A 25283-nucleotide genomic window follows, 5' to 3' on the forward strand; every position below is an offset into this window, starting at 1 on the left:
TAGGACATACCAATTTCAACAAAGTGTCATAATTAGGGATCCAAAGACGAGCAATTGTTCCTACTAGTAAACATCATGATTTTCTGGAAATGTACGTAGGAACTCCAACAGAAGTATAAGAAATTTCAGAATACAGACCATCTGATGTTCTTATTTTCCTCTATCTGATCAGTTGCAGTAAGCTCTACTAAATAAAGAAAATTTTGATAATTATTTAACACTTGAACTAATGTTAATAAATTTACGGGGACAGAGATCTAACGCATTAGGACAGGCAACACCACAATTTTGCTTTTGTCGACCTTTCCTGTTCACTCGTACAAGTAATTGAGCTAGAATCAGATGGTAGGATTGAGATGAATTGCCTCTTTGAAAGCAAAGCTGGACTCAATTTGAAGGTCTCAAAGATACCACTGAGAAATTAACATTATACAATGGATATCCATTCCGTCAGAACTTATGTACAACATTCAGAGTAGCCAAAAACTTTAAAAGTAATTTTGAGATCTCGTGTAAATCAAGTTGAAGAGAAATGGATGGACTTTAACATTATGATGTTTAACCATATCCAATCTTTTATCCTTGCATACTAGATATGTAATTACACGCATCTTGATCCCCATAATGAGTACAGAGAAATCAAAATATATATATATATATATTTCCTTCCTACATATCTTGAAGGTCGTAGATTATTCTTAGGCAAATACTTCAATGTACCTTTAAAAATTATAATCTTAATCCAACGGCTATAATAGCCGGTTTTCATACCCGGTACCGGTTTCCCAGTAACGGTTCCAAAACCACATTACATAAGAAAAAGAGTATATTAGTTAAAAAGATTAATTACCTGTGCCTAACTTTCCAATTTTCTTGTTATACCCTTGAAGATCTTAACCATTAGATCCTCATCAAAGTGATTGATAAGTACGGAAGAAACGCTCTACAAGTTTTTTTTCTTCCGTTAAGATTTCTCTCTTAAATATAACTATGCCTTAATTATAAGAGATATTATTTAATATTAAATAATTTTAATTTGATTATTTGAAGATAAACTTCAATTTAAATATAATTCTCTATCTCTATCTATTAAAATTTAATTTAAACCAATCTTAAACTAACGGAGGATATATGTAAATAATAAAAAATAATTAAAAAGATAAAATGTAATTAAATTTTTATCAAGTTAATTATAAAAGACATCAATACCCTTATTTTGATATATATATATATACATTACTCTCAGTAAATGATATATATGTCTTTTACTTAATAAAATATTAAGATAATATAATTGTTAAAAAATAATGTGCAAGATTATATATCTTAAAAAAATTACCTGCTGAATCGATAATATCTTTTATTCCTATTATACTCTTAAAGATCTTAACCGTTAGATCTTCATCAAATTGATTGATAAAGAATTAATTCGATTCCACGGAAGAAACGTGCTATTCTAATCACCAAGTTGTGGGCATTTCATCATTGTTGATCATTGGTACGACAGGATCTCCAAACCTAGTATCCTGCAGTTAGGATCCAAATCGACTCTTGATACAACTATATACCATGTTAAATATCAATGAGCACCTTATAGTAATTCGTACCCATAAAATGAAGCCAATCATTTAGTGCATATCTGTTTAAAATACTTGTGCGATTTAAATTCGTACCTATCTAAACAAAAAATATAGATCTGAATATGAATTAAATACTATACGGATCTAATATTTAAAATTCAAAATTTCTTTTCCTCTGTATTTTAGTCGATCAACATAACCACAGAGGGGCAATACTGGAATGAATCTCGTGAGTGTCTCAACTAAGCGGCCCACTTTGTACAGAATCCGCACGCATTAACTTTAGCCCCTATTATTAATATATTATTATGTCGACGTACACATGGTGGTTTAAAGTTTAAAACGACAAAGTAATTAAATAAATAAATACAAGACAAGACAAGAATAGTCGTGCTGTCTTCCTATTCTCTAATAATGTATTCAATGTCGTTATCCAACCTTGTCAATTTTATATTCTCTTTCGCTGCAGCATGTGGTGGAATTTCCACGAAACCCACGTCTCTCCTCCTAAGCCACTCAAAATAAGAAACTTTTAATAAGGGAAATTTGCTATTAACACCCCCACCTTTTTTTTTTAATATTTGCAAATAGAGCCATCTATTTTCTCATATATGTATAAAAAATACCTTATTTATTTAAAATACCACTAAAATACTTATTCAAAAAAACTTCCAAGCAAAAAGCCTAAAAGATTGTTCGGAAGAGAGCTCATATAATTTGCGGTGATTGGAATATTCACATCTGATTAAATAGTATTAGTATTAATGTAATTGAGGAACTTTTTTTTTTCTACATATATTGAGCGTATAATTTATAATATTAAAAATTAGGGCGTAAATTGCAAATAATTAAAAAGATAGGGTCCTACTCCTAATTATTGTACAAGAAATGTGACAAAATTTAAATCATATTCTACTATTCTAGCCTGCTGCTACCAATAGGTTTGAAACAAAGAAACGGCCATCTAATTCCGGTGGGAATTTTAAAATTTTAGCGCACGTGTTTCACAACTCTAGGGAAAAGTAAAGAACCACGTGCGCGAGAGCTGGGTAAACACTAAACAGGGGGTTTATAAAGCAGAGATAGGCAACCATGGAGAAGAGTGGGAGAGACGAAAGAGAAGCGAAGACGAAGGCGAAGTTAAAAAGGAAAGGAAAAGAGAGAGAGAGAGAGAGAGAGAGAGAGAGAGAGAGAGATTAAGATCGAGAGCGAGAAGATGGCAGAGATGGGAAGAAGGCAATGGAGTTCGGGGGAGAAGACCAACTTCGCGGTCGCCTGCAACCTCCTGAGCCAATACGTCAAGGAGAAGGGCAGCATCGCCAATCTCGGCCTTGGAAATATCGCTCCGGAAAACCCCAAAGGTGTGAGAACTTTTTCAAAAATCACCCTCTAATTTCACTTTTTTTCTTCTTTTTTTTCTCTTCCTATTTACTGAGTTGCTAAATTTTCTTTTTCCCAATTGATAATTTCTAGGCAAAACTCGGCGGCCGACGACCATGAGATTGATGCCCGGCGCCGAATTGTCGGAGGACGAGGAGGGGGGAGAAGACGTTACATCGGAAGTGAGGTACGGAAAATTAGTCCTCGGAAAATCTCATAATCGGATTACTCGTGAGAAATTATGTTGACCGTCTTAATTTGCATTTTCCAGGCATCCGGAAAGAACCCAATTGACCATCTTTTATGGAGGAGAAGTGCTAGTTTTTGACAATTTCCCAGCAGAGAAGGCTAAGGATTTGATGCAGATAGCAACAGGCAAGGGAAGCTCCACTGCGTCAACTTCTCCTAATCCAGTGATTAGTAGACAACCTCAACCTACATTTTGTGGTAATTAAACTAATTCTCATGTGGATACTACCAAATTAAAACCTTAGCAATCGTCTATTAGTACTGATAGACGATTTCCACATTCTCTGCTGGATTGCAGATCTACCCATTGCAAGAAAGGCATCTCTTCATCGGTTCCTTGAGAAGAGAAAGAATAGGTAGGTAGATGATTCAATTCCATTGTCTACTTAACTGCTAATATGAAGTGTTAATTGGACTTAAATGTTTAAATTTCTTAATCTCTAGGCTCAATGGGAACGCACCCTATCAAGTATCTTCTTCTCCTGTACCAGCTGGTCCAACCAAGGAGGCTCGCCAATCTTGGCTTGGATTGGGTTCGCGTCTCTCGAGCCCTAGTTTGAGCTTGAGCTCGAGCTCGCAGTGTAGCTCGTAGGAGATGTTAATGACATTGTACCTTGTTAATTAATCTAATCTCTTCTTATTTTTTTCTCTGTCTCTAAATCAATTTCTGATGTCCTAGTTGAGGGATATACATGACATATGTGTTTATCCTACTCTTTTCTTGTTATATTATTGTGTGACTTTATGCACCAAGACCCATTTGCATTTTATTGGAGTCTTAAAAGAAAGAGTAGGTTACCTGCTTTAGGAGACACCAAAGACTTGGCCCCAAACATATTCTATTCAACACCTTCTTTGATGCCCCCTTTTACTAGATTTATACAATGGATGACTATTTATTTATTCATCCCCCCACCACTTGGATGCAAGGATGCAAGCTTTACATGATATTATCTTTTCAGAGCAGGTGTAATGGGGTGGAGAAGAAATCCCTCATGGAGTTGGTAGCATAATTGTAGAGAGAGAATCTGGATTCTGGAATTCCAATAGTACAAATAACATAATGATACTCCAAAAGATTAACACATATATGTAGAACTATCTGAAGAAAGGAACTCAATTAAACAGGAAGTGCAGTGTAAACTATCACCAGAAAAGTGTATATCAGGAACATGGCTATAGAATGAGACATCAGTACATAGGCTCAACAATAACAGAATTGTAAAAATAAGAATCTCTAAGTGCCAAGCAAAAGAACAGCTACTCTATCAAAAGCCATCCTATATACTCCAACCACACAGTATATATAGCAAGTAAACATTACATTACACTACTGACTGTTGCCTGACGCCATATACATTAGCTCCATTGGCACCAATCTGCAACTTCTGGGAGCTCCTCCTCCTCTTCAGAACTATTATCCATGTAGTAACCTCAAGAACCAGATAAATGCAAGCTAGAACCACAAGGGTAGCAATGTAAGCGTTCTTCCACTTGTGTGCCGGATTCAAGATGTTGAAGCCCTTGAAGATGTTGATAATACTCAATAAAATGACCATGTATCCCACTGAATGGTGGTAGATGTTCCAGTAGATGCGATACTTGTTGTCCTTGTTGGGCCTTAGAAGCACCGCAAGCACCTACATAGCAAACCAAAAAAAAGAAAAAAAAAAAGATTACTACTAACTAATGCATAATTATCTTTGGTGAGATAGTGCGTGTGACAAAGAGTTGTATTATTGTTAAGTAATCGACAAGAACTTCTCACCAAATAGGAGTGGGAGAGGTTTAAAGTGAATCAACAACTGCAAATTTTAATACTACTACTCACATAAAATGGTTGGTAGTTAGAATCAACAAGACCTTCTCACTAAAATGGAGTGGGAGAATTCTAAATGGAATAAAAAATGGCAAATTTGAATACTACTACTCACATAAAGTAGTCAATATCCTTCACACAAATCCACTCCAAAGAATTAGTCTTGCTTCTAGGACTTTGAAGAACAGGCTACTATTAGGTAAAAGATCAAAGTATACAATAGGTTACCTGAAGTGTAGCTAGAAGGAAGAGGACAATGCCGATGTTGCGGTGAGTGTGGTATGTAATTCCTTTCGACTCGCTCCCGAGCTTAAGGCCAAGACCCCATCCAGCAATCCCAAGTATGTAACCTGAGCACTGGCAGGCAATATGGAGGTAGAACCAAGCAGGATCAGCTGATTTGAACACCCTCAGGTACCTTGCACTCATTACTCCAAGAGGCAAGATAAGACCCCAACTCACAGCATTCAACACCCCATGGATCTGCATACAATTGTCCAAATCATGAAATGGATGTATATAAGCTGCCTCTGATATATAATCCAGGAAGACAACAAAAACGAAACTACCATTTCGAAAAGATCGTATAGGTAAATCTAATTACTGCTCGTGCCGTTTTCATGTAGTAAAATTACGAGTACCCAACTCTAAATCCTATCATGAGTATATCTGATTACTTAATAGACTTCACAAAATAATTCAAGATTCATGACATAGGACAAACCAGGCGAAAATTGACATACAACCAGAATTTCAATTAATTAGATATTAACCATCATAAAAAGGGACTATCATCAGTTTCACCATTAAATCCTGTGGAGGGTAACTAGATGCTTACATTCTTGCGATGCAGCTTCGAGTTCGATCCGGTTGACACGGCACTCCCAGACAGGAAATTCAAGCTAGTTTTCGACAAGGTGTGCTGTCCGGTCTGATCATGGCCGTTGGGAAGCCCGTTGGAGAAGTCCGCGCCGGCCTGCCACACCGTGTTCTGCGTCGTTTTATTGCTAGGCAGCTGCAGACTGGCAAAGATTGTGTACATGTTGTTTGAGTACTCCGCGTCTTTGCTATACACCGTGAAGCTCAAACTCTCATCTTTAATTGTCGGCGAATAGCTGCTGGAGGAGATTATCGACGATATGGTGGTGACCACGCCGGAGGAATCATGAAACGCGAAGATCGCGTTCGCACCGAGCATGCCGGAGGAGGAGGGGTTGATGGCCCATGCAACCCAGGATGAAGAGTCTTGGGCAATTCTGTAGGCTATGTCTACTGTCCCATTGGAAGGGTGGTAAGTCCAGTGCAAGGTTGCACCTAGCTCATTGAGGGAGGTGCACAAGGAATAGAGCCTGTTTTGGGAGAAGGTTTCACCGATGCAGTTTTGAGTTTGAGCAGAGGAAGGGAGGACGAACAGAGTAAGGAGGAGGCAGAGGACAAAGGATAGCCTCATGGAGAAGGCCATCAGGGGAGAAGTCTTTCCTCCTTCTTCTTCTTCTTCTTCTTCTTCCTCTTCTTCCTTTTCTGGATGTGGGTATGAGAGTTGATCACCAAGAATGCTTGCAAACTTTAGGAATGGGGTGAGGTTTTGTTGAGGATTTCTGGAGTAATGATATTAGATGGGCATGAGGATTGGTGGCAGGTGGAGATCAGGTCTTCCCTTCCAAGTCAAAAGGATTGCAGGAAGAGATAATTGGGTAGGTGAAGAAAAGGTCTTCTAAAAACTGGGAGAGAGAGAGAGAGAGAGAGAGCGAGGAGAACAGCTTAACATTAGTTTTTATTAGAACAAAATAGATAGATAATCTAACTAATAAAGGAACAAGTTTTAACTTCCAAGAACCAAATGACGAATTCAATCCATAACTAATATTTGGTCAATTTGAGTTTGTGGACTACTTCTTCCTTTAGACCTGATCTATATAAAAATAAAAAATAAAAAAGAACGGGTTAATGATTAATCTCTATCAGTTGGATAAACTATTGGGGAAAAGATTATCTTCGTATAACTTACTTGGCTGCTTGCTAATGAACGTTTATCGGTAAAGCTGGAATATAAACAAAGGCCAGGTCAACAAGTATGAACACTTGCCCTCCCATTTGTTCGTCGCCTTGGGCACGATTAAATCGAGGGCGATGGATGGATACGGCATCAAGTTGTCAAAGTTGGGTGAGGCGGCGGGCCCCAGTTGGGCCGGCTGCTCCAAGTGCAAGATGCGCTGATTTTGGACGCGTTGACCGAGCTGGCCTGCGCCGTGACTGGTTCTGCCAGGAGGTGACCGGGCCGTCCGGGTAACGCGGTTTGGGATGTCTATGTCCCAGACCACCTAGCCACATCTGAGTCGTTTATAAGTATATATAACCTTCCAATATCCCCTAATCCCATATGGATTTAAATAAAATATATATATATATGTAGATATATAACCCTCTGTTTCTTACCGTGAAATTACGAGTTTATTTTGGTTCAAACACTACCTTCTCATTATTCCTAGAAAAGCCCCTGCCTTTTATAAAGAAAATATTCATTTAATACACACAGTTAAATTTAACTCACTTCCCCTTAATATATAAGAATCATCGACAAATAAATATTTGATCTTATTCATTCGAGGTGACGTTTTCAAAATTTCATACTTAATTTTTAATTTTGTACCATTAGGGTGCTCTGATAGTAATAATAGGGTGTTACATATTTTTTTTTTTTTAGAAAATAGGGAGATTCTTAGGAAAATGTTAAAGATAAAATTTTGAACTAAAGAGTCCATAATGCATGGGAGTTTTTGAAAATTTCCCTACATTTTACCTCGAATTTTGGATGAACCAATTTATTCCTCTTAAACTTTGTTCTGTATATCCATGCAACAGTTATTGACTTGATGATAAAAAATTTAAATAATCCTATTCTGTTAAATAAACATATCATCTGAGAGAAAGTTCGAGGTGGCTTAGGTTACAAAAGATTACAAAAGAAAACTTCAAAGAGGTAAAGTATTTTTTTTTTTCCAAACTGATAACACTTTATAAAATAAAATTGCACCGACAATCAAAATTTCAAAAGGTTTAGTGATATAAAAACGATCGAGGAGTAAAGTGATTTTTATCCAAAGATATGGAGGTAAAATGTCTCAAGCCCTAATCTTATATTATGGAAAACTGCATTTTACTCAATTATGATTATGCCTAAATTTCAATTCATGCTCTTATAGTTTTATTTATGTCACTTAATCCCTTATAATTATATTCAAACTGAAATCATTATTTTTTTAGCATATTTGATTAAAATTTACATATCAAATTTGAAGATGCGTATTAGAGACAAAATTATAGATAATTAAATATATGTTTTAATACATCCAAAATAATATCGATCAGATTTAAACTGACGAATATATTAAACATGCGTCTCTAACCCGATCAATATTATTTTAGATATATTAGGAAAAAAATCTATAATTTTGTCTCTGATGAGTATTTTTAAATTCGTCTTGGTAGACTAATCATATATGATAAAAATAGTAATGATTTCAATTTAAATATAACTATAAAAATATAGGAAGATGAAGTGAATTTAGAGTGAACATGGAGGTAAAATATAATTTCCCCCTTTAGTATTAGGGTTAAATAATTTAGATTTTAACTCATTATCATCAAAAAGTGGCCTTGCATCTATAAGTGCAAAACAAAAGAACAATACAGAATTTGAGCAGGGGTATAATCCTCATGAAAAATTAGCCACCATCAAAACTAAACAAAAAAAAAAAACATATAACGACACAAGTAAGCACTAATATTAGTAGATAAATGGTACATTAACTTGACTAACTCTTCGGCCAAGTCAATTAGATATTGCTTAAATTGTTAAAGATGCTCATGTTGAATAAGTGTATACAATTTATATCCCAACGACACCAGTTTAACTAGAACATTGTTAAGTTATCGTTATTTCTAAAAAGGAAAAACTCTTCTGCGTGCCAACTGTCACAAGCAAGCAACAAATCGAGTGGCTGGTCTCAAAAGAGTAGTGAATTTCCTAGAGCTTGTTGTTTCGTGAACTTGATACTTGATAGATTATGAAAAAGAAATTGCACATATTGGCAGCTTCCTAATTAAGCGGTCGGTATATATACTCAAGAGCCTGTCAAACCCAGAAAGATGCCTTGATCTAATGGTATGTTGAAACACATTGGCAGCTAAGGCAAATGTTTCTCCGTAAATGTAGAAAAAGAGATCAATCTAACTTAGTCAAGCAAATGCAGAAAATACAAAGACGGATATCTCAAAAAAATTACACAGGAAGAAAAGGACCTTGGTTATGCTGATAGATGTTAGTCACCCTGAAGTAGTGTGCTTACGATCTGATATGGATTTAAAGAAGGAAGAGAAACCATCCATGGCATCAGACGGAAGATGCAGTGTGAAAGGGGGAAGAACATTCCTTTTGTGTCCAATGTGCCCAGAGGTTGTGCCATAAGGGTAGGCCATTGCAGGTTGCTGCTTATTGAGCCCTTCCATAATGCACGAGAATGCTCCGAAGGTGAGACAGTTTTGAAGTAGCACCTGCGGTGCCCCTGGTAGAGAAGAAAGAAAAAATAGTTATGATGGAAAAGGTGTTTTCTACTTCCACAACTGAAATAATCATCTTAGGTGCATGCCATCAGTGAGGGCTAACATTTACTATCAAATAGACAACATAGATCAACAAAGAAATGATTTTATGTAAAGCAGAAGAAAGAACCTGCTAAACTAAAGAGTATAGCAGGATATCTCCAATCTGCTGGTCAAATGTCACTCCACTGTTATTATGTGCCATAACATCAAAGTAGAAGTTACCCAGGAGAAATTATCATTAGGGTACTTCCAGAGAGATGTTCATTGAGACCAAACATAACACATCAAATAGCATTGCATTCAATTCATGTAACTACTTTAGTACTGCTAGAAAACCATGCTATGATAATTGAAATATATATATATATATATATATATATATATATATCTGATATGCATCTACCTTATCATTTTTTGCAGTGGAGAAAACAATGATCAGCATCAGCCACAAGCAAATATTCAGGAAAAATAACATGCCAGCAAATATCAGGATGCCTAAAATTAGATACGAAGGCACTTAACCCAAAATCCATCTTTTGCTTATTGTACAGTCTTAGAAAATATCAGCGCACATAACTGGGTATCATCAGGATAGAATAACTCACATCGGTGCCAAACAATTTTTGTAAGGTGAGACTATCAATATTAATAAAATTACAATGAGTTTGTTCAGATCTACTAGTTCGACACTTCTATGTTCTAATTTACATAATTCTCCGATTTCCAACACACTTGTTCATAATTCAGATCCTTGATATTCCTTAATGAATATTCCCGTTACTGAGCTATGCTATCAAGAAACTTACTTATAGCCTGAGAATAGGAATACAAGTTGAAAAATTGGCAACAAAGTCAAAGACAAATTTCATCATCCCAAAAAGACAGTTGTTGTTAACTGTAATGGCAGCATGGCCCAATATATTGCATACCCAACATATAGGCAAAGATGTGGATGAAATGGGTAAATTGCATACCTAACACAAAGGCCATGAAACCGTGAGCTTTTCCTCAACCATGAGACATATTTGCTACTTTAGAAGGATGGCAGAGTAAAGAGAACGATTACTTAGATTTTTCATTTTTCAATCTTCTCTTTGCTCCTAATAAACCATTATCTTAAAATTCAAACACAATACCGTGTCTCATGATATTGTAGTACAATGGTCTCAATATGGCAGCACAAAACTAATGAACCAAACAAAGAGATCTTTGGCACACACAGAAGAAAATAGAGGCCAAAGAAACAGATGTACCATATACTCAATAGGCAATAGCCCACTGGGACCAAAAAAAAAATTATAAGACTGGCATGTACTTCATGTTCTCTAGTCTATATATACCATACAAATGATACTCCAATGCGAAAATTGACAAGTATTCTAACTAAACGTTCAGATTTAATTTGTATGGTTTGGACAAACTTTACCTGGAAAGCTCAAAGCAAGACCAGTACAACAACCTGCTACACCAGCATTGATGACTGCATGTACAACCAAAAGTAATAAATATATATTTAGTTTAGCTCTATAGCAAGTGAAAAGGGAATCCAGAGGAAAATGATGATATACCATCATCTTTTCCTCGCAATCTTTTCAAGAAACAGACAACCAAACTGTGAACTCCAGATAGAACAGCAAATGTCTGATAGAAGAAACAGGAACATTTAGATGAATATGGTACAATATAACAGTGCTAGAAGATTACATCAATATCATGTTAAATGTGTAAATATGTCCAAATTGGGTTTTGTGTAAATCATGTACCTTAGCAGAAGATCCTGCATCTGCAAAGGAGCCTCGAAAACCTTTCTTACTCACTAAACCTTTGCCTGCAGTGCATTTTGCAAATCAATTAAGAATTTGATGACCAAGGGAAGAAGAAAGAATTAATATTTTAATGTTCAACAGTCAGACTCAATAACATAATCTTCACAAATTTTGAAAGCTGCAACAAGCTTAAGAAGAGAATCTTATTGCACTTAAAGAATTTGATAATCAGTTGAAAGTAACTTTTCCTAAAAAGAAGAAAAAGTTTTGCAGTTCAACAACATCAGATCTCAGTATTTATGATACACCTAACAAAAACAGTGTTGACTATGTTAACATTTTCAGTTGCATTCTCAACCATAAAAGCAAATAAAATAACCTTGCAAACAGAAAACTGTTTCATTGCGGCTTGCAAGATATAGAATTGCAAATCTTTGTCACCAAATGACCTGATTTTGGCAGATGTTACTGTTTCAGGAGCCTAGAACTGAATACCATACGCACAAGGTGGAGCATTAACAGAAATATAAGCAGCTATTGCTTCTACTACTTCAAGATCCACTCTTCCATAATTTTACTAGAAAATAATTCCTGTAATTGGCCTTCATATGCATGACTATCCAGAATACCCAACAGCAGAAATATCATGTATAAATTCTGAGAGGAGTTCTGATGGAATCAATACTTCCCAAAAGAAATTCCAATCTACACAACCAAATATTCAAAAGATTCCGCATGCAGAAACAACAAGAAACCCGACAGATAAGGAGCAATTGCAATTGATGGGTGCAAAGAGGGAGAACGAAAGCATAAAGAGAGGCGCAGGAGGAAAGTGGAAGAGGACCGTAGCCAAAGATGGAGCCCATAAAAGCCCCTGCGGCCGAATCGCCGGCGAACCTAAGGAGGCAGACGAGGGGCACCGAACCAAGAGGGACGTCAGGATTAGGGTTAGGGTTAGGGTTTCCGTTCCATTCCACGACGTCGGAGTCGGTCTCGGGTTTGGGGGAGGAGGAAGCCATCGCCATCTATCCTGCCAACTCTCTCACCGCCCGGGCAAATAAAAAGAATAGTCAGTCTCCTCTTTTAATCTAATTACAAAATTACCGCTGTATATGGATATTTTTCGAAGTATCGAAGCCTGAAACTGGAAGGATGAAATAATGGTCCAAGTGTCATTTACTAGTTTTAACTAGAGAGGTTGCTTAAAAAAAAAAGGGAGGTTGCATCTATATCTAAGATCTATTATTATTCATTTAGATTAGTATATCTATAAAGCAATAAAAAAATCAATGTCAAAACCCATCATTTGAGCGTTTTATCGGATTTATTATGATGAACAACTCATAGCAAAGGATGAAAAGACTAATGAACACACCAGTGAATACTTTTACAAGTTTAGCAAATGGATATAATTATTGCAAGCATTCAATCAACCTTCAATGGAAGTGATGATTTGGGTCTGTTGACGAGGTTTTACATTGTCAAACTTTTGGTTGGAAACCTGCCCTCATATGAATAGCGACAGATTTCACATCTAGATGGAAAGAACAATCAGCAAATTTTTGCAATCCTATAGCTCATCAGTTTAGCTGAAGTACTGCGGTTAGCCAAAACTCTTTGTAGTCTCTGTACACTGATCCTACATTTATTTTCTTCAATGCAGTTGATCAGTGGCCAATCAAGTAGTGTTTTGTAGCGTCAGATCAGATGAAGGTAGTAGCTGCACAAATGAAACAACTTCATTCTAAACTGAAACAAGAAAATTTCCAACCGTAATGAATCTCAGATTATATTGAAAAGCATACAAATTCTGTCCAGAAGAATAATGATGAGAACCAAGGATGCATTAATTTTGGAGATTAAACTAACCTGCTTAGTTGACAGGGCATTTAAGGGAGAGCTCTGTCACAGGTAATTCTAGTGTCACCTGATCAACAATATAAGAGGAAATGTTATCCATTGGGTAGGAGTACAAGTAATCAAGAAGAGTTATGCAATGTAGCACAGGACAAAGAATTTGTAACTAGTCCAATTCCCTACTATGTAGGTCATTGTGTACTGCTGATTACTGACTATCGCTTAGTTAATTAGTGAAATTTCAAGAAGTTACTCTGGTTAATAACATACAAAATTCTACTTCACACAAAAGTGCCAGCAGTACATAACGAAGGAATGCGCAGATATAGAACTCTTAATTCTCACCTCTTTAAATACTTCACTGTACGAAGAATCCAAAAAGCCCTGCATCCACATACATCCATGATATTTTATATTTATATTATGAGAGTGCAAATTAATATTAACAATATATAAGGATAATTTCTTGATATATTCAACATACACATATATAAGTAGAGAGAGAGAGAGAGAGGGAGAGAGAGAGAGAGGGAGAGACCAATTTCCTAAAGAGCTTAAGTGATGATGTGTTTGATTCCCCAATTTTCACACGGAAAGTCTGAATTCCATAAGTTTCGACTGCATATACCATCATCATTAATACTGATTCTTCACCAAGCCCCTTGCCACGGCTATGACACCAAAGAATTTAACAGAATTAATGAATGGACTAAAATGTCAGCAATTATCTGCTTAAGCAAAAGATAGTTATAGCTCCTCATAGTTCATGTTATAAACATTTTCTTTTCAAACATACCAATTGACCCTGGAAGGAAACATGTTTCTGAGAGAGACCACTGGAAGCTGATGACCATCCATGTACATGGTGGAAAGGGGGAGGAACAGAAGAAAGAAATAAAAAGAGTGGAGGTGTGTAATGTGTGGTGTAAAGGCTTTTGTGATAATAACTATGCTACACGCCTACACCAAGTATTTAATTTGGAGAAGTTCATCATAAATAGTAAAGCAACAGCAAGTATGAGTTGTGTCAGACCCACTTTCATTTGGATAGGACTCACCCATGCCCCCAAAAGTGGATCTATAAATCAGACTCACCCTTTGATTTAAATAGTTTGTACTTTGTAGCATCACTATGAAAGATTATCAAATAATTGAGCTCCATCTCTACAAAATCAAAATAAAGCTTTCAACTCTGTTGTTTATATTAATCAAAAACCGAATTGAACATTGCAAAAGGTGTAAACATGATGTTGCTAAAGTTTTGTTGCTTCCACTAGATGCAAATCAAGAAGTTCATAAAATATAAGCTCTTAAAATATAAAGTACTTTTGAAAGTATAGATTTTTTTCTAATATCAACCAAGGGTGAAGCAAGGATGGTCAAGCATATGACAAGGTCAGCACAGCACGTGCCACTGCACTTGCCAACCGTGCCACAAGAGGGAGAGAAAAAAGGAGAGAGGGAAACTATTAAATCGCTCTCTGTTGGCCTTCACAACTTGTCGTCTTGCTTGTCATCGCCCTCGCGACCTATGTGCCCTAGGTCGAGGAAGAAGAAGACTCGTTGCATCCCTTTGCTGGAGGAGGAAGAAGGAGAGCGGGCTGTGTTAGGTCGAATAAATACAATCCACTTTGACTTGCCGCTTTGCGAATCGTTTTTATTCGACCCGCTCTCCTTCTTCCTCCTTAAGTTACGGTATACGACGCAAGCTGTGATTCTTCTTCTTCCTCAAGCTACAATATGTAATGCAAGCAGCGATTCTTCTTCTTCCTCGAGCTAGGGCATGCGAGCGATGGGAAAGAAGAGCATGACGACGATGGCAACAGCTTCCTCGATTGCTGCTAGGAGAGGTGCTATGGAACACCCCCTCGTGCCACATGTCAGTACACCGCCAACATGACAAGTGTCGAGCAATATAGCTATCGTCAATGAAGCAATAACAAGTTAAGTGCTATGGAAAGCATGAAAAATTGTTTGATCAGACATATAGATAATAACGTGTTCGATTCTATATGCTTCATTGGATTTATGATTTTTTTTTGAATTTACTAGTTATTTAATTAAGAAAAGAATGAGTGGCTCCAATTCTTTTTGACTGGGTGTGGTAAATATGGTCTTTTCACTGAATTTAAATCATAGAAGATCAAATGGATTGAAAGATATCACAAAAACTAAGAAAAAGATCTTAACAATATAAAAAAGAGGAAGAAACTGAACAACTTCTATTTTTTTGTACTATAAAACGGAAATAAGATTACTATAATCTTACAGTACCTTTTTGGTTCAGCTATCATAATCTCTATTTCAGCCACTTGTTGGTCATCAGGATCATTCATGTATATGTTCACATCACCAACCATAGCTATAACAATGGAATACTGAACTATAAGATTGGATACTAGAAAGTAGAAACTAATGATACAAGATCAAAGTGTACTAATTTAATTACTTATTGAAGTAAACTCTCAAGAAAAGATTCAACTAAAGACAAATATCACAAAATCGGCATCCACAATGTCCAAACATAAAGCTGTTATATTAATCAATTTGCAAACAATATTCATGTACTTCAATATTAAATCAAAAATATATCACATGCAGCTTAAAATAGGAGGTTATTAAGTACCAAAAGAAAGTTTCGCATAGGAAACTATTTCCTTGAAATAGGACCAGGTATGAAAGTATCTAGTTTGATCTAGTCAATTTTTAGGCTTTTATCAATGAAACTAAAATCGATGGGTATGAAATATCTATGCAAAGGCCAGGGATCAAAAGCCTCCTAACCAAGTGAGTCTCACACTTGGATAAGTACATGACACTGCTAGGTTATGGTATAAATCCTAGAGACTATCAGGTTATGGTATAAATCCTAGAGATGATCAGAGATCAGTACATGACACTGCTAGGTTTGTGTATTAGATGGGTCCAGGGGGATAAGACTTCTATTTCCCAACACTAATTTCTCATATGAACTATGAGATTTAGATGTTTGCCTCAAAGTTTCCAAATTTGTATAGAGACTTATAGGTCACAATCATTTAACATGCAACTAGATAGAAAACATAAAGTAGTGCCGCAGTCACAAACCCTTGGCCAAAACATTGATCCAAGAATGACATATCCTAAACACAAACAGAACTATTTCAACAAAATATTACCAATTATAACCGCAAAATTTTAAAATCTTATATACTTCAAGTTCATCTTCTCCGTCAAAGAACGAAGTCATCAAATCGTTAGATTCACTAAATCCCCTAAAACTTCACAAACTTCGCAGAGACAATTTTTGACAAAAAGGCCGCAGCCCTCATTTCATTGGAACTTAAAAAACCGTTAAACTCAGAAGAGATTAACCAACCATATCCATCATACCAGATACAGCACAGGAACTCCCACAAAACAAAGAAAAAGGACCGACAAAGTATCAGGAGTTCTACTACTTCGCAGAGACAATAGCACAAACACTTGATAAGCATCAAAATTTTTACTATAAACTAACACAATCAACGGCCAAACATAGAAAGCACCAAAACCAATAAAAAGAAAAACCTAAAAAAGGACCTTCAACGTGAGGCTGCCCATGAACAAGGCTTCCGTCGATCAATTGCTTGTCCAACACTATAAACGTATGCTCTGCAAAACAAAAGCGCCATCAGCGAACTCCCCGAGGACTCAACAAGGAAATCCGAGTCGGGCGTTTACTCTTCGGGTCTTGGGTCCACGAGAGGTGCATCTCGTACTCTTGCTCCAGAGTTAGAGGTTCCGATCCGGTGGCGAGGAGGAGAGCCGGGTCCTGCATCCACTCGTGGTACTTGGGAACGTGCTCTCGCATGTACGGCACCAAGATCACCTTCTCCCCTTCGATGCTTCGTCCTCGCTCTCCTCTCTCCTCCTCCTCCTCCCCGATCTCCATGAACCCGAGGGCTTGGTATTAGCTAGCCAACGCAGGGATCAAATATAATCGAGTCAAGCTGGATTTAGAAGGCTTAGGACTATTTTTATTTTTATTTTAAAAAAAGAACAATATGCACTGTGCGGCCGTGCCATATGAATTCATTAAACGGTACCCTCATATTTAAAAAAAAAAAATCAAATAAATATTTAACGGAAGAGATAATTTAAAAAAAAATTATAGTTAAAAGGACTCGCTAGAAAATAAGATGAGATGATCTACCTGGAGATAGGCAAGTCTAAGATATAATTATCCCTAGATTTTCTAAGATCAAATGAGTGATTAATTTAATATATGTACCTACATGGATCAACTACAACTATCGTCGTGCCAATATGGATCGACTGCTGCATGCCTGCTAGTGCTGTTCATAATGGGAATTTTTAGTCGGTAGAATCATTACTCATTGGCACATTGCAACTGCTTACAATTTTAGTTGCGCAAATATGTCATCACAATATCATTAAGCAATATATATAACTCTGTCAAATACTAAAAAGCCAACTGTATATTATTAACTTTTATTCTATCTTGTACTTTTCCTGATAACATGCATGTTTCTTACTTTACTTTATAGAAGGCAAAGCATTTGATGCACTAGTAGACCTCAAGCTTGCCTTTAAAGCAAGCAAGCTCTATAACAATCATTAATTCTTCCAACACACAAACTCCATACAAAGATTCCTCTAACTTAACATAATTCTAAGTCACAAAACATTCAAATGCATGCAGCCCCACAACAGCCTACCTCCATTAACTTCCCCTCCCTTAACTTCCAAGCTAAGCCTTATGATTCCATACTAGCTCTTCTTCACTAACACCATCACATATTAATCTCACTTCCAATATCTCTTTCTTTCTTAATTTCAAACTCCAAGTGCATGCCATGCCTTTCTTCTTCTTCCTCCTCCTCCTCCTCCTCCCCCTTCTCTCACTCCTACTGGCATCTGCTTCCGCCGCTGCCGGCGGTGGTGGTACCGGAAGCTGCACTACGATTACTCCATTGAAGACCTACCAAAAGTGCATTAGTCTCCCTTCTCAAGGAGCCTCCCTTGCATGGACCTACCACCCTCACAATGCCACACTAGACCTCGCCTTCTCCTCCACCTTCATCTCCCCATCCGGCTGGGTCGCGTGGGGGATCAACCCCGACGCCGCAGCCATGACCGGCACCCGCGCGCTGATCGCCTTCTCCGATCCCTCCTCCGGTGGCCTGCTCCTCCTCCCCTTCATCCTCAACCCCTCTGTTAAACTACAGAGCTCCCCGTTGACCTCCCGCCCCCTCGACATCCCCCTCCTCTCTTCCTCCGCCATACTCCACGCCACGCGCTACATCGACAAAGGCGCCGCCGTGCAGATCTTCGCAACTGTCAAGCTCTCCCCTAACCGCACCCGCATCCACCACGTGTGGAACCGCGGCCTCTACGTCCAAGGCTACGCTCCGACCATCCACCCCACCACTCCCTCCGACCTCTCCTCTCTTGCCACCATCGACGTCGTGTCCACCGCCACCGAGATGGTCCCAACAGTCTCAAACATAATTAGATCCACACACGCAATTTTGAACGCCATCGCATGGGGATTCCTCCTACCATTAGGAGTCGCGGTGGCGCGGTATTTAAGGCCATGCACGTCGGTCGGGCCGACGTGGTTCTACGCGCATGCGGCGGTGCAAATCGCCGGATTCTTCCTAGGCGCCGCCGGCTTCGGCATCGGGATCGTCATGGGGAACGCATCGAAGGGCGTAACCTACGGTCTGCACCGGGGGCTCGGGTTGGCCGCGTTCGTCGCGGGAGGGACGCAGTCGGCGGCGCTGCTATTCCGGCCGAAGACGACGAATAGGTTTAGGAAGTACTGGAAATCCTACCACCACTTTGTAGGGTACGGGTGCGTGGTGTTAGGGGTGGTGAACGTTTTCCAAGGGTTTGAGGTGATGGGATTAGGGCAGTCATATTGGAAGCTAGGGTATTGCTTGGCTTTGTCGACGTTGATCGGGGTTTGCGTGGCGTTGGAGGTGAATGCATGGGTGGTGTTTTTTAGGAGGCAGGAGGAGGAGAAGGTGAGGAAGGGAGGAGGAGGAGGAGTGGAGGGGATTGATCAAGTGGTGAAGGGGAGGATGAGCTTTAATTAGAAGCAATATTAATTCTTCACGATAAGTTTTGTGGCAAATCATTCAAGTGCTAAATGTTGTGCCCTCTATCATATTGTTTTGGTTCAAAGAGTATAAATAATAATGCTTTCATTCTAATAGTTTGCTAAAACTATTACTGCTTAGCTACCTAATATATAGTCTAAACATTTGGATCAATTTATTATCTAATAGGATATTGGAGTCTAATTTGAATTGCATTCTAATAACTTCTTTTTTGACATGTATAGAGAGCACTATGATATGCATGTATTACCAAAGCACTTAAATTTTTGAATCAATGAAACAATAAAATAGCTTCTGATATCATTTTAGGTAACCAACCAACTTTAAAAAAATTAGTTGTCAGATAATAAACTGACAATTTTTATTAATAATTAATATAATATCACAGGAAAATTAAATTGCCACCATTTAGCTATATTTAAATCAAACTATCTTTGCTCCTGTGCTTTAAACTAATATGATGAAACATGATTACTACAATACCCCTGTAGTATTAATCTAGTTGTTAGAGTAAACATGAATCTTCTACCTATATTTTTAATATGATTTAAAATTTTCTTCTATGATCATATATTTAAAAGGAGATACATTGTATTAGTTAAATACTAACTAAGATTTAATGCTTGTATCCTCTTATGCAAAGTGTTCTATGGTCTCAATAAGCCCCTCAAGCGTCGATTTTAGAAGTTTAGCACAACGGTTATCCAGGCAAAAAATGCTCAGAGTTATCATGATTCAGCCATGTTCGTATCAGTTTATCCTCTTGTATCTTAGATTGGAAACAAATAAAATAAGTTAAAAGTGCATTTTATTTTAAATTTAAAGAGTAGGATAGGGTGAGTAAATTTAATAGAAGCAGATGAAATCAATTTACTATGGTGGAAAAATTCACTCAGATAATTTTTTATTTTTTATAGATAAAATATTAATAGTTTCACATTAGTCTAAACCATAAAGGGGTAAAATGATATAAATAAAAAATTTATGAGGTAGTTTGATACTAGACATAACTATATATGGGCAATTTATAATTTACCTAATATCATTTTCAATCTATCAATTAACAAAGATATGGACTATTTGTATCATAATTAGGGATAAGTTTTGTCATATGCCTTACTCTAATCAAACAATCTTTATACATACCTTGCCAGCTTGGTCATTAAAAAGGTTTTAATCCTTTGGCATTAGCTTCCAGCTTGGAGTTGGAACGAGAGGTTCCCCATTTCACCTACCAACTTTATTCCAAGCCATCCATAGACTTAGCTTACCTAGAGTAAGAAATTAATATGAGAGTCTTCACCAAATTAGCTCTCTAAATATTTATTTTAAAATTTAAGCACAAGATTAAGTGTATTTAAAAACGACCAAATCGATGACTTATATTAAAATTTTAAATCATCTAATAAAATTGCTAAGCGCGAAGGAAAGTTTTTTATATAAATAATTAATTCGATCAATAATTTATATTTGAAAGTCGCTAAATCAAAAAAATGGTTTATATAAAAAAATTTATTATAAAATTTGGCATATTTAAAAGTCGTTCAACCATTTATATTGAGATCTTTTCTATGACTATTTTAAGTTTGCCTGCCTCTAATCTTATTTACACTTTTAAATTATTTTAAAGCTTCAAAATAAGGGTTATTGGTGCCAAGATGCAAGAAAAGTTTGCAGCTATGCTATATCTACCTTCTATTTATGACAGTGCTTTTGCCCTTATTTATGGCCACAAATTATTAGGTGAAATGTTCCTTATGACTCTACCTTTTCAACTTAAGATATAAAAGGAATAATATTGCGTAATTACAGTGCTCACCATTTATAATTGTTATGTCCTTATAGGTAATATATATAAAAAAACTCTACATTTTGTTTCTATTATCATTTACATCCTATACTTCAAAAATACATTGAGTGAATAAAAATAAAAAGTTAAAAAATACCTAAATTGTAAATTTTACCTTCTACTTTTACTTTAATATTATATATATATATATAGTGATTATTTATTAAGAAAAGTAAATGCAAGATGTTTTGAGATGCATAGCGTGAATAATAATAATAATAATTATTATTATAATAGCGGTAGAACGTAGGGTCTTTTTTAATAAATCAACCAAACAATTTGCTCGAAATATTCTACAATAGCTATAGGTAACTAAGTACATGAGTCGTAATAGAATCATTAAAACAGGATTCTAACCATCATAATCAATTAATTTACGAGAAAATACCAATTGTTTTTAGAGGACATTGATGAACAGCCAACAGGAGCAGGATCTTATCCGAAGGCTGTGTAAGTGGAGGGGGGGCGGGGGGCTAAAAAGAAAAAAAAAAAGAATATTAAATAAAAGGAGGGTGATTATTATATAATTGTTTGCAGAAAAGGACAGGAAAATGTTGTAAGGGGGTGGGGCCCAGTAGGAAAGCACTAGCACCATTCTGGATTATTCCTCCTCCGTCCGGATTAAAAGAGTGGAAAGCCGCTCGCTTTCGGAGAGGTTTGATCGTTTGAGGAGTCGGGATTGGTCTTTTGGGTATCACGCACTGCAAATAATTTTTGCACTTAACTCCCTTGACTTTTGGTAAAAAGCGAGCGACAGGGTTCAGCCTTTCAGTGACCCGCCTCCCTTTTCTTTAATTTACTTTTTAATCCCTCTCGGGCCTCTGGATCATACGGCTGCCCTGAGCTTTCTGCGCTCTTTGGCCTAGTTTCCCTCCGCGGATTCCGGTGAGTCTTTACTCCTTGATTGGCTCTCCCTTGCATCTCCTCCTTTCTTTTCGTGTGGTGGGAGGTGGGTTTTTGTTTTGTTATTACTTTTCTACTGGAAAATTTGCGGTTTGGATCTCTCGTTTGTGTTGGGATTTTTTTTTTTTTTTTTTTTTTGGGGGGGGCTCGGTACTTGCTGTGAGGTATTAAAGTTTGGATTTTGGTGTTTTTGCTGCAATTTTGGAAATTTCTGCTGTCCGATCTTTAATTTGAGCTAAAGCTTCAGTCTTTTTTGTTGTTCCAGGTGCGTTTCTTTCCTGGTTTAGTCTAATGGAGTCTTCCCAAAACTCGAACAATTTGAGCGGTGAAATCAGTCAGCAGCCAAACTCGATTTTACAAACCTCGGAAGAATTTATCGGCTATCTCGATGTCTTCGTCCACCAAGCTCGAGAGATCCACAACATTTGCATCTACCACAAACAAGATGTGTATGCTAAGCTCTGCCTCACCAATGATCCAGACGGGGCCATCTCGACCAAAACCATCAATGGCGGCGGGAGGAGCCCAGTCTTCAATGAGAGCCTCCGGCTCAATGTGAGAAACTTCGACTCTTCTCTCAAATGTGAGTTGTGGATGCTGAGCAGGGTCAAGAACTACCTTGAAGACCAGCTTCTGGGGTTTGCTCTTGTGCCTCTGGCTGATATCGTTGTCGGGAAAGGGAAGTTGGCGCAAGAATTCTCGCTCTCTTCCACCGATCTCTTCCATTCTCCGGCCGGTTTCGTTCAGCTGTCTCTTTCGTATGTCGGTTCCTCGCCGGAGGTCATACCGGTTTCGCCGACGGCCAAAACTTTGGTTCCTACAGCTCCTGTTCCAGATTCGGAGAATGATGACTCGATTCCATGCGAGTATGAGAAGATTGAGTTCCCTGACTTGCAGGTTGTGAATGAGAATCACCTTATGGTTTCAGAGTATTTTGGGATCCCTTGCTCCAATATGGATGCTCAGAGCTCAGAGAGCTTGATCGCCATGGAGAACGGCAACCACCCTATTGATGGTGATGATAATGATAATGATGATGATGATGCAGGGGTTCGTGTCGTTGAGAGCTTCTCGAATGATAAAAGTATTGATCCTGTTAGAGTTTTGAGGAATGATACCCCTTCGAGCAGTGTTACGACTACCGATTCTTCTTCGGCACATCCTGCCACCTCTCAATCAGCCTCTGATCCGTCAGTGGGCACAGCATCTCCAAGAGGGAAAGATAAAAGCCCAGAGGTTACAGAAGGTGAAGCTGAATCTAGTGTGCTGTCAGAGGATGCAATTATCAAGCCTATTATTAGCATTGATATTGAACCGAAGGAATCAGTTGTCCAGCAAGACATTGTTGATATGTACATGAAAAGCATGCAGCAGTCCATAGAGTCGCTTGCGAAAATGAAACTTCCAATGGACATTGAGAACAGCAGCACCACCACTGAGAATGCTAATATGACTTCTGACAAGAAGCCACCACCATCAAAAGAAACGGGCGCTAGAGTTTTCTACGGAAGTAGGGCGTTCTTCTAAAGTTTTCTTTCAAGGATAAACAGGTGACTCTAGAGCAGTTCAATGACTGGTTAATGCTAAGTAGTTAAGGAAAGCAATAATTTATCTGTTGTTTAGGTTTATCAGATGATGGATAACTTTAGTATGGTAAACTTGTTGTCACTACCTTTACATGTATTTGGAACTCTCACCTTACGTTTTGTGTTGCTAATGGAGTTGTGATTTGTTTGTGTTCAGTATTGAATATTATCTTGGAGAATTTTCTTTCATGTCATCTAACATGAGTTTCTTGGTAGGTTATTTCTATCCCAGTTCCTACTAGATGAATCCAGAAGTATAATACTTGTCCATAAGAAATTATTCCTTCTATGTATCCAGGAAATAAATTTCTGACTTTAATTTGCCCGAGTACCGGAGGTCATAAGCTGTAGAGTTTTGTTGCTTGATTTTGAATTGAGTAGCCTTACTTGACAATAGCATTAAAATCTCTTGAGATATTCTTTCTATTGCACTGCGGATTATACAGAAACAGCGACTAAGTAATCATACGCTCAATTTTCTTAAGAGACATATTTCCCTTCTTCCACAAGAAGGCTAGATGCCAATTTAACTATGTTCTTGATTTTTACATGTTCAAAGGACCTTTATTAGTCTACTGTCTTTCTATTCAATGACAAATTGTTTTGTTTTGTTTTGAATATCACCTAATTTTATAATGCGCTATATGTTTCGTAAAACTGGTTAGAAGTTTAACTTTATTGAGGATCCAATCATAGAGAGCAAATCAGAGAACAGGATGGTTTTAACTTTAATTGCTTGATCCTTTTTTTCAAAGTCTAATCATGCTCAACTCTTTAGTGATGATCTTCTGTAAGTTGGATGTTGTTGCAGTTCCTTGTTGTTTACTGCTATATGACCATAACTAATAAGTTAAAACTGGTATGCTACTATTCCATACGATGTGTAAATACTTGTTGAGATTCTTCTGTGGATGTTAAGTTGTTTTGATACTAGGAAAGTATTTTAGGATGAGTTTATAATGGCCATCTCTTCTTGCTATGTTGTAAAACTCGGTACAAATGTTCAGGCCATTTGTCGACTTCTTGCTACAAGGTATTTACATTCTTTCTCATGCAAAGTACCCAGTAATAATTCTGGTTGTGGCAATAGAACATTGAAAGATGATCTGGTGATTGCTATTTGATCTCTTGTTGATTGCTCTCAGAAAAAAGAAATCATAGGTTCTAATAGATTATCGAGGTGTTCCGGGTGGTAGTAAGTTTGTGCGGTTGTGGTGGTAAATATAGCATAGTTTAGGAAGCATTCCATGATGTTGGTAGAAAAGATAGGCTTCCAGGGTTTCTCATCAGTTAACAGTGGGATACGAAAAATAGAAGGTTTCAGTGAGGGATACTTAGACTACTTTGGAGAGGGTTATCTTTCTGGGAGGAAGCTACATTTTAAGAACTTATAGGGTTTGAAGTGAGGGCCCATGCTCTTATGGATTTTGATGCGGTTATGGTCTCCTACATGGCTAGAGGGCAATTATCCAAACTTTTATCTATTAGGTACATACTGACTTGATATAACCTTAGAGATACAAACCTCTAAATTTTTCCTGGGAAATTGTTAAGGTGTGAACTACTGGTACACTCATAACAA

The 25283-nt window shown here is 37.3% G+C and overlaps 6 protein-coding genes across 8 annotated transcripts; 3 read left to right on the forward strand and 3 right to left on the reverse strand.

Annotated features, from left to right (window-relative positions):
* The first annotated feature begins 2673 nt into the window (after positions 1 to 2673).
* Positions 2674 to 3869, forward strand: LOC140780883 (protein TIFY 10a-like). Its single transcript, XM_073126589.1, has 5 exons — positions 2674 to 2941; positions 3054 to 3147; positions 3232 to 3407; positions 3508 to 3565; positions 3654 to 3869. The coding sequence occupies exons 1-5, from the start codon at positions 2797 to 2799 to the stop codon at positions 3799 to 3801; spliced, it is 621 nt and encodes a 206-aa protein (XP_072982690.1). The 5' UTR covers positions 2674 to 2796; the 3' UTR covers positions 3802 to 3869.
* Positions 3870 to 4329: 460 nt separating this feature from the next.
* On the reverse strand, positions 4330 to 7120 carry LOC140780871 (cytochrome b561 and DOMON domain-containing protein At5g47530-like). Of its 2 annotated transcripts, XM_073126577.1 has the most exons (4): positions 7037 to 7115; positions 5867 to 6940; positions 5257 to 5511; positions 4330 to 4849 (listed from the first exon to the last, which is right to left on the reverse strand). In XM_073126577.1, the coding sequence occupies exons 2-4, from the start codon at positions 6488 to 6490 to the stop codon at positions 4535 to 4537; spliced, it is 1194 nt and encodes a 397-aa protein (XP_072982678.1). In that variant the 5' UTR covers positions 6491 to 6940; positions 7037 to 7115; the 3' UTR covers positions 4330 to 4534. The 2 variants fall into 2 exon arrangements, with proteins under 2 accessions (XP_072982678.1, XP_072982671.1); XM_073126570.1 differs by having other exon boundaries at positions 5867 to 7120.
* Positions 7121 to 9149: 2029 nt separating this feature from the next.
* LOC140780891 (chloroplastic import inner membrane translocase subunit TIM22-2-like) lies at positions 9150 to 12475 on the reverse strand. The gene is made up of 5 exons (XM_073126600.1): positions 12244 to 12475; positions 11397 to 11461; positions 11202 to 11274; positions 11060 to 11113; positions 9150 to 9593 (listed from the first exon to the last, which is right to left on the reverse strand). Exons 1-5 carry the CDS (start codon positions 12422 to 12424, stop codon positions 9355 to 9357), a joined length of 612 nt encoding a protein of 203 aa, XP_072982701.1. The 5' UTR covers positions 12425 to 12475; the 3' UTR covers positions 9150 to 9354.
* A 358-nt stretch (positions 12476 to 12833) lies between these two features.
* Positions 12834 to 17303, reverse strand: LOC140780902 (GCN5-related N-acetyltransferase 9). The gene is made up of 7 exons (XM_073126611.1): positions 16959 to 17303; positions 16818 to 16889; positions 15531 to 15618; positions 13795 to 13927; positions 13602 to 13640; positions 13269 to 13326; positions 12834 to 13119 (listed from the first exon to the last, which is right to left on the reverse strand). The coding sequence occupies exons 1-6, from the start codon at positions 17167 to 17169 to the stop codon at positions 13273 to 13275; spliced, it is 597 nt and encodes a 198-aa protein (XP_072982712.1). The 5' UTR covers positions 17170 to 17303; the 3' UTR covers positions 12834 to 13119; positions 13269 to 13272.
* A 583-nt stretch (positions 17304 to 17886) lies between these two features.
* Positions 17887 to 19456, forward strand: LOC140780855 (cytochrome b561 and DOMON domain-containing protein At2g04850). The gene has a single exon (XM_073126566.1). The coding sequence runs from the start codon at positions 18095 to 18097 to the stop codon at positions 19337 to 19339; it is 1245 nt and encodes a 414-aa protein (XP_072982667.1). The 5' UTR covers positions 17887 to 18094; the 3' UTR covers positions 19340 to 19456.
* A 2408-nt stretch (positions 19457 to 21864) lies between these two features.
* Positions 21865 to 23857, forward strand: LOC140801642 (uncharacterized). Of its 2 annotated transcripts, none has more exons than XM_073156857.1 (2): positions 21865 to 22097; positions 22381 to 23857. In XM_073156857.1, exon 2 carries the CDS (start codon positions 22407 to 22409, stop codon positions 23640 to 23642), a length of 1236 nt encoding a protein of 411 aa, XP_073012958.1. In that variant the 5' UTR covers positions 21865 to 22097; positions 22381 to 22406; the 3' UTR covers positions 23643 to 23857. The 2 variants fall into 2 exon arrangements, with proteins under 2 accessions (XP_073012958.1, XP_073012966.1); XM_073156865.1 differs by having other exon boundaries at positions 22057 to 22161.
* Positions 23858 to 25283: the final 1426 nt, after the last annotated feature.

The sequence above is a fragment of the Typha latifolia genome, chromosome 1 (genome assembly GCF_019914945.1).
Source record: "Typha latifolia isolate L0001 chromosome 1, TyphaL0001v2, whole genome shotgun sequence".
Classification (NCBI taxonomy): domain Eukaryota; kingdom Viridiplantae; phylum Streptophyta; class Magnoliopsida; order Poales; family Typhaceae; genus Typha; species Typha latifolia.

What these genes read in the sequence shown, in the direction of transcription:
- LOC140780883 (XM_073126589.1), top strand. Translation starts at nt 2,797, where the DNA reads ATGGCAGAGATGGGAAGAAGGCAATGGAGTTCGGGGGAGAAGACCAAC. An exon ending in CGCTCCGGAAAACCCCAAAG is followed by an intron (nt 2,942 to 3,053) that starts GTGTGAGAACTT and finishes GATAATTTCTAG; the next exon opens with GCAAAACTCGGCGGCCGACG. An exon ending in ACCTCAACCTACATTTTGTG is followed by an intron (nt 3,408 to 3,507) that starts GTAATTAAACTA and finishes GCTGGATTGCAG; the next exon opens with ATCTACCCATTGCAAGAAAG.
- LOC140780871 (XM_073126570.1), bottom strand. Translation starts at nt 6,490, where the DNA reads ATGGCCTTCTCCATGAGGCTATCCTTTGTCCTCTGCCTCCTCCTTACT. An exon ending in CGAAGCTGCATCGCAAGAAT is followed by an intron (nt 5,512 to 5,866) that starts GTAAGCATCTAG and finishes AATTGTATGCAG; the next exon opens with ATCCATGGGGTGTTGAATGC. An exon ending in TCCTTCTAGCTACACTTCAG is followed by an intron (nt 4,850 to 5,256) that starts GTAACCTATTGT and finishes TTTGCTATGTAG; the next exon opens with GTGCTTGCGGTGCTTCTAAG.
- LOC140780891 (XM_073126600.1), bottom strand. Translation starts at nt 12,424, where the DNA reads ATGGCGATGGCTTCCTCCTCCCCCAAACCCGAGACCGACTCCGACGTC. An exon ending in GGGCTCCATCTTTGGCTACG is followed by an intron (nt 11,462 to 12,243) that starts GTCCTCTTCCAC and finishes AATGCACTGCAG; the next exon opens with GCAAAGGTTTAGTGAGTAAG. An exon ending in TCTTGCTTTGAGCTTTCCAG is followed by an intron (nt 9,594 to 11,059) that starts GTAAAGTTTGTC and finishes CTTCTCTACCAG; the next exon opens with GGGCACCGCAGGTGCTACTT.
- LOC140780902 (XM_073126611.1), bottom strand. Translation starts at nt 17,169, where the DNA reads ATGGAGATCGGGGAGGAGGAGGAGGAGAGAGGAGAGCGAGGACGAAGC. An exon ending in GTGGACCCAAGACCCGAAGA is followed by an intron (nt 16,890 to 16,958) that starts GTAAACGCCCGA and finishes TTTGTTTTGCAG; the next exon opens with AGCATACGTTTATAGTGTTG. An exon ending in ACAGTGAAGTATTTAAAGAG is followed by an intron (nt 13,327 to 13,601) that starts GTGAGAATTAAG and finishes ATTGTTGATCAG; the next exon opens with GTGACACTAGAATTACCTGT.
- LOC140780855 (XM_073126566.1), top strand. Translation starts at nt 18,095, where the DNA reads ATGCCTTTCTTCTTCTTCCTCCTCCTCCTCCTCCTCCCCCTTCTCTCA.
- LOC140801642 (XM_073156857.1), top strand. Translation starts at nt 22,407, where the DNA reads ATGGAGTCTTCCCAAAACTCGAACAATTTGAGCGGTGAAATCAGTCAG.